Genomic DNA, 12,256 nt, shown 5'->3' with positions numbered 1-12,256 from the left:
AAGTGTGCTGTTAAATTCAATACAGTTTACCTTCAGCACCTCAGTCTCACCCACGCTTATTAAAACAGTAAAGTCTAATAATCTACCTTTCCCAAATACAGTGTCCTTTTCCATGTCATTTATAATGGTACAGTTGTTTCTTATTGTCTTTGCGTCATTCTGAAGCATACTCAAAGAAAAACAAATGTTACAGAAATGTACAGTTAACTCTTCATTTCCAGGGAAGGACAAGAATTGAAATAACCCCAATAATGAAGAAAACGCTTCCTTAGACTGTTGATATCGGGGATAAGCCACCTTTAGGTGCTTACATACTATTGTGACTGGCTTCAATCCTGAGCTAACAGTGAGCTGCAGTATTTATCCTCTTCAGATGTTTCTACAAAGTGTGCTTGTTGGCACACACCTTGGTAAAGAATTTCAGGATCAGTGATAGCAACTCTATGGGGAAATACACAGTGAAGCTATGGCTCCACAGCAAGCCATGGTGATCTGCCAGCTGCTGCATTTTCCTGCTCACTCCTGGTCTGCACTATTCCAGCACAGCTGACTGAGCCCATTCTTGCTTCCACTCTCTAAGTGGCCTGCCAGGTCACTGAGCTGAAAGAATTCAGAATGGGCTCAGGCAAGCACCAAGGTTGACATAAGGGAGCAAACAAGGACAAATGGGAGGTAGTTTATATCACTCCTCTGAAACCCTGGCATGCATAATACCAATGCCTGTAAATACAGGGGTAGTTGGACCAGATATCCTCCAGAGGGCCCTTTCACCTCAACCATTCTGTGATATTTTTCGGAGTATAAAAAGCATAAGCTTCCACAGAAACCACAGGATCATACAAAGTATGTCTAGGAAATAGGTTCATTTTTTGATGAGTAGTGGTAGCAAGCAAGATACTACAAAACATACCTGAACCCCAAGATCACCAAAGATTTAGGCTATCTGGACATGACTCTAAAAGAATAGTCAAGTGCCAAGCCAGCCCATGTATCTCTGCTACAGATTACTCTGCAGCCCCAGAAAGCCCATCTGGCTGATGCTTTAGAGACAATTATAATGCTTTTATGAACATGACAAACCCACATGGAAACAGTGGCACGTACCACCAGAGGAAAATGTTTTACTTCAAGTTCTAATCACAATTTTATCAAGAATTACACACCCTCCTCTAAAATTTTAAGTATGCTTGTGCTTATTTATTAGCTATCACATCATTGAACCTAAAGGGCAAAATCAGGGGTCTTCAGTCAAACAATAACACTAAATCCAAATGCACTTGGAAGGTCAAAAGCAGGAATAGTATCACAATATCCAGCCATTTTAGATTTAAGGCTACACATTGTGGCATGCTAGTCCTGACAGACAGTTCAGAGAAGTGATTGTTTCTTGTTCTTTCTGACAAAAGAATGTTAGCATGCACCAAAGGCACCCCGGCAGTTGCCTGGATTTCCAAAATTTCTGCCTGCAGCACACACAAGAGTACTTCTGAAGCTATTAAAAAGTTTTACACCATTCTTCTGCATTCTCGAAGAGCAAAATGAATACTATTAAATGCACCAGTGATCACCTTCATGTCATAGGTTTATTTTATTACCATTCTATTATTGTAGGAGACTGATTATGTGAAGACTTCAAAATATACATAATTCCATACAAGAAACAAGCACCAAAGACTGAGTAGCACCAGGAATGAGATTTTAATTAGAACACAAAACATCTGACATCTAACTTCCTGTACTGGTCATTTAAGTTTATCCTTCGTAATGACCATGATATATATAGCTTGTGTTTGACTAAGTCACATCTCCCAAGAAAGATTCCAAGCTTGATCTTAATACCATTCTGGCCAAGAGGGCCAATGGTATCCTCGGGTGCATTAGGAAGAGCATTGCTGGCAGGTTGAGGGAGGTGATCCTGCTCCTCTGCTCAGCCCTAGTGAGGTCCATCTGGAGTGTCCAGATCTGGGCTCCTCAGTACAACAGAGACATGGAGCCCCTGGAGCAGGTGCATAGAAGGGCTATAAAGATGATGAAGGGACTGGAGCACCTCTGTTATGAGGAAAGGTTGAGGGAGCTGGGCCTGTTCAGCCTTGAGAAGAGGGACCTCATCAGTGCCTATCAGTATCTGAAGAGAGGGTGGCAGGAGGATAGAGCCAGGTTCTTTTCCATGGTGCCAAGCAATAGGACAAGAAGCAACAGACAGAAACTGACTGAAGTCCCATCTGAACATGACGAAGAACTTCTTGACTGTACGGTGACAGAGCACTGCAAGAGACTGCCCAGAGAGTTTGTGGTTTCCCTCACTGGATATACTCCAAACTGGCTGAACACAATCCTGTGCCATGTGCTCTAGGATGACTCTAAGCAGAGAGATTGGATCAAACGATCCAACTGTGGTCCCTTCCAACCCAACCCATTCTTTGTTGAAAACACCACAGGACTTGCTTCCACCTTTAAATTATGATTTAAATTTTCAACTATCAGTTCTTGTTCTGTCTTCAATACTAGACTGAAAATACAGTGATAAAAACCTAGGCTGCTTTTGACAACTGGTAAAAAACAAAATCACTAAGAGGAAGATGACCCATCCTAAAGATATTGTCATTTGCTTGCTTTTTCCAATTCTGTTTTGTTTCCTTAGCTTACTTTCTGTAGTATAACTGTTTTTTGCTCAGTCTTTACCACAGTTACTTCAGCTACTATTAACACTTCTAAGCTTAGTTTTCAATGGATATCAGGGATAAGCCTCCATTAAGGAGTTACCTATTCTTGTGACTTACTTTATCCCCTGCTAACACTAAGCTACAGTATTTATCCTATTTAGATGTTTCTATAAAACATGCTTACTTAACAGAAGTAGGAGAAATAAGCTATACCTAGTTCATATGCCAATTCCTCTCCCTTTCTACAACAGCCTAAATCCAGAAAAAAACATTGAGAAATCAGTACTTCTTTTTGCAAGCATCACCCTTGCTGTATTTTACATATACTTTGCATATTCTGATGTGCAATATAGAAAGTTATTTTAAAAAGTTTTGCATTATATAAACTAGAAGAAATCTGAGACACAGCAAAAAAATTTTTAAGACATTTAACTTCTTGTCAATATCTATCTTTCCAGAAGTTCTATACTATACACTGAACTATTGACAGTTTTAAATTATTTTACTATTCACTTTGCTTGTCTATGGCAGACTTACTGGAATTCAAATTTGCATTTAAACATGAAGAGTAAAGAGATGATTCATCACCAGCAGAAATTCCACATTTATCTGTCTCTGACACACAACTGAAGGCAGGTAAACATACAGTACTTAGTACTGATTACATAACCAGTATTACCACAAGCCTATACTGTCTGACATAAACCGGAGGTCTTGATTAGTACAGAAAATTCTATAGTGAAATTTTATGACTGGTTTTAGGACAGTAGGTAGCTACCGAAGTATAAAACAATGCAGCAAATGAAAACTGTTCCAGGACAATGGCTGCTACTGCTTTCTCCACTTCACACTGCGTTTTTACATTTAGAAAGTTTGAAGAATCAACTTCTGCCATGTGTTGTCCACAGACCTTTACATGCAGAAACTATCTACAGTACATGCACACATTTTGCAAGTGCCCACACTTGGAATTCCACACATGTTCTGTACTAAGAGAACAAAGGATGATGTATGCATTTCATTACTAAGGTTTTCTGAACAAGAGCCCCCAAATGCTACAACCTGAATATTGGCTCGGTGAGGTTGTAATGTGTATACAGACTACAATTTTAAGTACTTCAGCTGCTGGTAAATAACATCTGAGTATTTAAATTTTTTCTATTGAAGGTTACTTAAAGCAATGTGGAATTCATCACAGAAGGTTCAGAGTCAAGGTCAAATAGGTATCACACTATCATGGAGGTTTAAAGAGTTGAAGAAACAAACTAAAATGGACTGAAACACTTTAAAGCAGAAGAGTAACTGCTGAAATGGCTTCCACTCCAAATAGTTTCTAAAGGTCTGCTATAGCTATCTCTTGATACACGCCAAAAATTCGATTAGGCATTTTGGGTGAGGGAGGTGGTAAACAACCTATTGACCATGGAAGCCCAAGGAGACTTCTGGACAGGCTTTAATTTTCATCTGCATAAGCCTACTTACTACTCTATTCAGAGCAAAATTACTAAGTCAGATCTTTAACTCCTAAAACACACAGACCAAAAAATCTACTTGCACCAACACTGGTGCAGCTCCCCATCCATGGGAATAAGTGTCTTCTAATACGAAAACACCAATTAGGGGAAGTTTCACTCCAAGTAACATAGAACAAACTGACAGCACACCAACTTCCAAGTACATGACCTCCCCACAGGTCCAATTAAGTGAAAGAAGGCATGGGGTATGGTGCCAAACAAAGTGCAGCTGTGGCACTCAGACCTGCCTGGGGCCCAAAATGAAATGCTGAACTGTTCTTTGTCTTTCAGAACATTTACAGCATTAAAGGTGTAGGTGAGAATGCGTTCTGAAGCGTTCGCCTAGAAATATGCAGAAAACATGTCCCAAATTCAAGGACTGAACACAGTTACAGCCTGCTTGTCTGAAAGGTTACAGCAAGCAAGGCTTTAGAACCATTTTAATATTTAAAACCAGCCAACAGCCATAATCTCCCTTTTGCATTACAGTGACATGCAGTTGCTGACATTAGTATTTCTGTATTCTGAAAACCCAGGAAACATGTTTCTGATGCAGACTGTCTGGCTGAGCCCTGGAGACAGCACTTGGCAGGGGCAATTTACAGGGTGCCCAAGTCTGTGCGCCAGTTCAGGTGTGTAAGTGCAGCACTTGTCAGGCCTGTACCATCCTCACCTGCACAGTGCTGACCAACTGGCAAGTGTTTGTGTTCAAACACCATGAGAGCACAGCCCAAGGAAACATCAGGAAATGCCATGGGCACTGGTCAGCCTCTTAAAGATAAAACTGTGCTCTCCAGAAGTGAGATATTAGGCTCTAGCAGAGATGTGTCAAAATGCATTTTTGCTAGGAAAAGTGTTATCACAACAGTCCAGAGTCAGTGAGGATGACAATTCACGTTCTGTACCTGCAAGAGCCAGCAAAGACACACTAGCAGTCCTAACGATGAATATTGAAGAGAAAAAACACAGCATGATGGGACTAAGGGAAAAAAACCCAAAAAACAAACCAAAGCCAAACAAAAAAATAACAAACAAAAGCCCAAGCAGCCTGCATTCTAGCTTGGGCCATGCTTAACCTGAAATGCAAAGCGTGCAGGTGACAGCACATTACAGATTACAGAACTGCTCCAGTGTCTGACTCATGTAATCGGAAAGTGAAATATAAATATGGAAAAATACACAGAAGAAAATACTCTCTTTCTGTAAAGATCATGTGGTTTTCATATTTATATACCACTATACTTCTCCTTTGGTATCAGATTACAAATAATTTTAGATCTACATATTCTGCAGTTACTTTGAAATGTTTTATGTAGTTACTTCCTGAATGGTCATGCCAGAATCGAGATTTTGATACACAAGTAAGATTGCCTACAATTTCTTTTCCATTTGACTAAAGAACATGCTACTTGAGTCATCACCTCGCAACCTGACAAAGACTAGGTGGCAATATAGTTAGATATGTATGATTTAAGTAACATTTATTAAGCTTTAGCAGATTATAACAACCATACTAACGTTATGAGCCACATAAACACTGAACTAAGTTCCCTATGAGAATACACACATACCTGCATGAAATACCCAGTAACTAATGCCTTTCTTATGTTGATGTAATAGTCTCGGCTGGTAAAATCTGTGCTTCTACGGGGCAAATTAAATCTATCCATGATTCGTGACAGCTGTTGGCGTACATTGTCTGCAGACATCAGGGACCTGTAGTTAATGAAGTTGTCATAACACCACTGAACCGACTCATGATCTGCAACATTAGAAAACATGAATCAAAATTAGAACAAGTAAATAAAACAGCAACTAACCAATTCATCAGTCAGATGAACCAGAAAAAAATATCCATAAACCTTTATCAATGATAACAGCTCTTGGTTTATTCAGTTGATTTGTTGCGCTAGGTAACGTGCCAAAACTTTTCTATTCAAGAAGCATGTGATCAGGACAGAAGAAAATCAGGGGGTTTTCCCCTCACCAACATAACATGAACACAATCACTGTTTTGCTGAAATATCACACCACTAAATTTTGGGCATTTCAAAAATCCCATCCTGCAACTAGAAAAACCATCTTCCAAACCTGAAGACATAACATGATGTAAGGAACACTGTACAATCTTTAACTGCAGCATGCAATGAACACAAAAGACAACTGTACATAACTATGCTGTATTTGAGAAATTAAACCCTACTTACGTTAAGCACTCAAGTAACAGCTAAGAGCTATACAGTCTAAGTGTGACACACCTCACAGCAGTTTAACTAAATGCGACTGGTAAAACACAGCGAGTGTAACAGAACTCTGTACTCTTACTGTTCCTACTGCTGATAGCTCTGAGAAGAAATCTGTTGAAACAGCAAGCCTCAGCCATTCTGTCAGGATAAATACCTGCATGTTTCACATCAAGAAACCCAGTTCTCCCTAGCAATTGTCTTACTTTTCAAGTAATGCTCTTCTAATCTTTGTCTGCTTAATAATCCAACAAAGCCAGCCTTAACAAGAATTAAAACTTGAGGTAACTCTTGGAAAGAAGAGACTTTTCTTAATTTGCATTGAAACAAATGAAGGTTATGGAAGTCAAGATAAGTCCAAATTCTTTCTGCGCTTTACCTTACAGAACATATTTTAAAAGAAGTATGAATGAAGCTGTTGGACAGTTATGATTCTACTGTACAGTACCACAACATACTATTTTCTGAGTCAACTGAACTATGCATTGTAGATAACCCATAGATGTTTTATACTGTTCTAGATAAAAACAGTAGTAGCATTTTGTCTTCTGATCCCAGAAGTCAATTCACAATTTCACAAGATGATTCCTGAAAAAATTCCATCCCTCAGAAACCTGAGTATTAAAGCAATGGCTTCCAGAAATATGCACAAAATGTCTGCAAGACATCCTGGATCCCATTAACGAAAAAGCTAACAGGCAAAAAAACAAGCAACACATGTCTTCAATTCAGAGACGTTTCACAGCAATTTCTCAGCTATTGTTTTAAACAAGCTGAATACATTTGTTCGCACTTAGGCCCTTACTTTGGATTGTCACATAATGGTAGTGTTACAAAGTTTCAATACAAAATTTCTAAATCAAACATACAACAGAAAGGGGCACTAAGTTGCATTTCTTCTTACTTAGGGTAAAGAGACTGGTTTTTCGTTTGCCTACAGGAAAAATGTAACTGGAGCATCTAAGTTTACACAGCTGGCAGTTTATAGCAATCTTTTTATTTGCCACCAATATAAGTCACTGTTAAAAAAAGTGGGCCACTTTCTCATTTTTCAAGAGAACTCCTAGCTTCACCTGTTCATTCTTATCTTCTTTAAGCTGCTAAAATATATTTCAGCTATGCTGAAAAGGATCATATATTTTCTCTAAATTCCATCCACTGAAGCTACATAATTGAAACATATGTATTACACAGTTCTACGTTACTTCTTGTTGATGCATCATCCACTTGCCTCTTAATCTACTCCAAAGCCTTATTATAGAATTCCTAACTACATTAAGAAGTTAGAATTAAAAAGGTTTTTGTTCTAGCAACATATCCTTCTCCAAATTCACAGTTTTTTCTGCACGGCTCTCCCTGAAAAATCACTAAGCAATTATGCAGATTTTTTTATAATTAATGTCAGATAAACTTCCAATATTTCTTAATTACAGGAACACTTGCTTCCTTCTGTCCAAGGTTACCCAGCATTGATTTAAAAGCCTGGCTTATTTGCATGCTCATCAGTTTATTACAAGATTGCTTGGGTAGTTTTTTGGTTTTGTTTGACCCCCAAAGGAAAGTAACACCTAAATAACAAAACCCAAGCCTTTCAACTGTCCTTGGAACCCAGAAACCGAAGTTGGCAGCACAAAGCATAACAAATAATTTTACTAAAACAGACACAGACTTACTTTGCTTGAAAGCATGGTAGACATTCAGCAACGTCAAATGATCTCCATCTATGTGGGCAAACCTCATCTTGGCTTCATCTGCTGCTTTCTTTGCTTCCGTGGGGCGAACAAAACACTGTGGGACTAAACAAGGTTGGTATGGGCCCAACACAAACGCCCATATCGATGAGTCACGCATTCACAGATAGAGGAACAAGGCCTAGCTAGGTCAGTTCACAGAGCATAGGGCAGGGCAGGATGGCCTCCAACTGCATCTTGGACTGTTTACTACCTTGATTTGGTACATCAACACCTAACCACATCTGTAAGACAAGAGGGTTTCAAAGCTACAGAGTACCTGATTATTTTAATAGAACTATATGTAGGCATCAAAATCTCTAGTCTGAAGGCCATCAAGGTTACCTACACAGACTGGAAGGCTAAACAGATCTTAGTTCAAACCCAGTGCTGATAGCTCTACCAGGAGCTAGTACCTAAATGAAACTCTTTAATTGCAAATTTGCTTTTTCAGAAAGTCCCTACAGACAAAGTAGATAGTTCTGAAACTGTAGTATACTAGCACAGCCTAAACCAACTTGAGGTTTGATTATCACAAGTCTGTTACTAGACAAGAACACACCAGTCAAGTCTCTTCCCACATGGTATTGCTATTAGCACTGGTATACAGAAACATGTGAATGAACTAGTATTAATAAGTCTAAAGGCTGTGATGGCAGCGGCAGTGGTGGAAGGTTAAACTGTCCTTTGGCACTACTTCAAATAAAAAAATATATATAAAAAATGCAACATAATGAGCTTTCTCTATCATTATATTCTCTTACATACATCTGACTCATCTGACTTCCATCCAAAAATCATGTTCTACCATTTCTTTTCCAGATACAAACTAGCAAAGACCATAAATAGTATTGCAGCCAACTGAATTCATGATCTGCCAACATTCTAGTAAGTTGTAAGATTGATATCAATCCACAAGATCTTGAAAGTAGTTATAAGAGATCTGGAGCTGGATCTGCTGGAGCAGGGAGGTTGGACCAGGTCACCCACTGTGATTTCTTCCAACCTTACCCATCTGTGATTTACCTTATAGAGATCTACACCAGAAAATAAATCAGTTTGGTTGTAAGTAGGTGTAATTTTTAAGAGGTTAAATTTCAATAAAATTAATGATTAAATACTAAAAATCCTTTATCTTTTTCCAGTTGCTTGGGACTACATTAGTTTTCTCATTAACTGAAGCCCCACAATCACATGAGAATACCTCTTTGCATATGACATATCCCTATCAAACAAGGGCTTTTTGTGCAGTGTTATGTCGTTTGACTTTATTTTACTCCTAAATTTGCATAAAAGTCACAAAGCACTAGATATTGTGAGCTGTATACCAGATGGAACTTGAGAAGAAAAAAAAAAAAAAAAAAAAAAAAATCACACTGCAGCAGTGAATCATGGTAACAAATCAACAAAGACCAATGCATTAAAGAAAATGGAAATGCAGGTGTGAAATAAACACCCTCTATAATGGGTCCTGCATTCAAAAAAGGAGATAATATCAAGTGTATTTTCATTTCTAACTCATACTAATAGAAGCAAAATCCAGATTATTCTATCACTGGCTTAACTCAGTGTTTTGAAAAAGTAATAGTACTTTCCATACCACAGCATGACACCATGGCTTTTATAAAATGGAAGTATAATCATTTAATCTGCTCATTTATTTAATGCTATTTTTACTCTTTTCTGTCACCTAGTTTCCCATTCAGTCCAAACTTAAAACATGGATTGCTATCAAGAGCCTGACAATCTTTGTGTGCACTTAATGCACCAAAACATACTATTATGCTGCTGGTTTAAAAGAAGTGCTTACTTTGGGAAACAGCCCTCACAAAGACCAGGACTATGGTTTTTTTAAGAGTAGTGTTTTAGTTATGACCCATACACTAACCAGCTTCAATCCGCTTTTTATTTTTCCCCCAAAACTTATTTATCATTATGTTAATCGTGGCTTAAAACAAAGAAGGTTATCATGGCCTGGGAAAAGGTAAATTGGAATAGGAGTAAGGCAAATCAGTTGAAGGCCACAGACAAAAATACTAAACTGACTTGATCTATAGTAGATACTGGGAAGAGAAGGCAGAAGAGAAGAGAAAGACAGGCACCAACCTACCACCACCTCCGCAATTAAGCCTACCATTTAATTAAAGAAAAATATTATGATTCTGCCCTGCCCATCTGCTCTGAGTCTGAACAATCATAACATTTTAACTTGTTCTTAAAGACTTTCATACAAATATACTGTAAGACTAAACTGAAGCAACAAATTTTACACTTAGTGAAAACTTTTTTTTTCCTCGAGCCAACCAAGTTAAGCATGTCAGCAATACACCTGCACTGTGGAGAGGCTGATAAAATACCACATCCCAAAGACAAAAGAGTACTTAAGAGTAAGAACACCCCCATTTTCATAATAGAGTAAAACCTGCTGCTTGTCCTATGACCTCTAGTTATAAACCAAAGTCACTTCTACACACAATGGGGAAATTAAATACAAGGTTTGCTTGGTGACATTTTCCTCTCATTAAGTTCTCTCAGCAAGCAGCTCTGCTCTGACACAGAGCTACTCATTTAACAGCAGTGGAATACAGCTGCACACCTAAGTTAATTCTTTTAAAGATACATCTTCCTTCCAAGTTTCTTTTTTCCCTTTGAAAGTACTAACTGTTCTCCAGTTTTGCCATTTACTGACTGAAAAATGTATCACGTACAAGATTATGATTTAATATAAATTATACTCTGATCCCTTTGAGAAGACTGTGATTTATCAAAGTGCAGAAGAATGCACAACACAAAACAGATCTCACTGCCTCAAAAACCAGTGGCTGAGATGACATTTCTGGGCCTGACTATGAACCTAAACAGAAATCTCTGTTCCACTGGCCTGATTCCCCACCCCCAACAATTCAAACTTATATACTTTTAACTGATGTTAGGAGCAAATTCTTAGATAATTTTATGCACTAGTTTTTAACATTACTACTCACTAGCTTCAAGGTCTCTACATAAATCCATAATGACTGAACCCATATATGAAGTTTTAAAAAACAATTCTAATTTGATTAGAAATATATTTACGTTATTTTTCTGATTTGGAAAAATTAAATTTTCCCCAAACTGAAGATCTGCTTTTTTTTTTCCTCTTTTCCTGCTATTACCTGACAACATGGCAGTAATAGATAGGACCTCATTAGAACAGTTGTAGTCACAGCTTGCAATAACCATCTTAGCCAGCTGTGGATCCAATGGAAATTCAGCCATCATGGATCCCAACTCAGTCAAGTCTCCATCATCATTTAAAGCAGCCAGATAATTCAAAAGCTCTAAGGCTCTCATCAGGGTTTCAGGAGCTGAAAGAAAAAAATATGTAAACTTGAACATTAACCAAACTTCTCTGAATCAGCAAAAACCAAGGAAGCACAGACTGTTATTAGGTATCTTTTTTTTTTTCTGTTCTCCATTCCCTAGCATCCAAATGCCAAACTGTTACCATGTCCAGTAATACACACCCAAGCATGAATGAATGGGGGCAGGAGGGAGGGAACACTTATTTAGAAAAGCTTTAAACTTAGTCACAAGCTTTGAATATTTGAAGATTACTGCTTTTCAAAATTCACACAGCAGTAGCATTGTGAAATATTCAGTACCAGTAGTATCACTTCTCCCTGCAGATACTTTTTCCCTTGTCCATACTAAATAGACCAACAGTCCTAAAATCTCAGCCATGTCAACTCTAGATACCTACAGTCTTTCAGAAAGCCAGTAAGAATATTCTCTTTATCTTGCATTCCTCGCACAGAGTCAGTACTAACCCACAAAGAAAAATAAAAGGAAATCCAAAAGTCTTTCTGCTAAGCTACCATAGATGTTGCACAGAACAAAGAATTTAATTGTTCTGTAGAACTATTTAAAAACTTACAGACTATGTCAGATTTTTATTTTAGGGGAAAAAACAACTAACATTTATATTTGGCTGATTTACATTTTTAACTAACAATGTAAGTTATTTCTGAAGCATGTATGAACATTTAACACTTAGAAGAAAGATGCACATAAACTACAGTTTGAGCCAAACTACGTATTCAGCTTTAAAAACACCAGCCCATTTT

General features: G+C 37.9%; 1 protein-coding gene across 1 annotated transcript in view; it reads right to left on the bottom strand.

Moving 5' to 3' along the window:
• The window catches only part of DHX15 (DEAH-box helicase 15), a 46,769-nt gene that overhangs the window by 3,423 nt on the left and 31,090 nt on the right, over positions 1–12,256 (bottom strand). Inside the window, exons 10-12 of the mRNA XM_042053763.1 lie at positions 11,306–11,497; positions 8,094–8,216; positions 5,749–5,939 (exon numbers count right to left, since the gene is read on the bottom strand). Coding sequence (XP_041909697.1) covers positions 5,749–5,939; positions 8,094–8,216; positions 11,306–11,497 — 506 coding nt within the window. The remainder of the gene's footprint in view (positions 1–5,748; positions 5,940–8,093; positions 8,217–11,305; positions 11,498–12,256) is intronic.

This window comes from Corvus kubaryi, unplaced genomic scaffold, assembly GCF_017639235.1.
Source record: "Corvus kubaryi isolate FWS band 111438036 unplaced genomic scaffold, C.kubaryi_AGA036_p1.0 split1-131, whole genome shotgun sequence".
Classification (NCBI taxonomy): Eukaryota; Metazoa; Chordata; class Aves; order Passeriformes; family Corvidae; genus Corvus; species Corvus kubaryi.
This window is presented reverse-complemented; position numbering and strand designations above follow the sequence as displayed.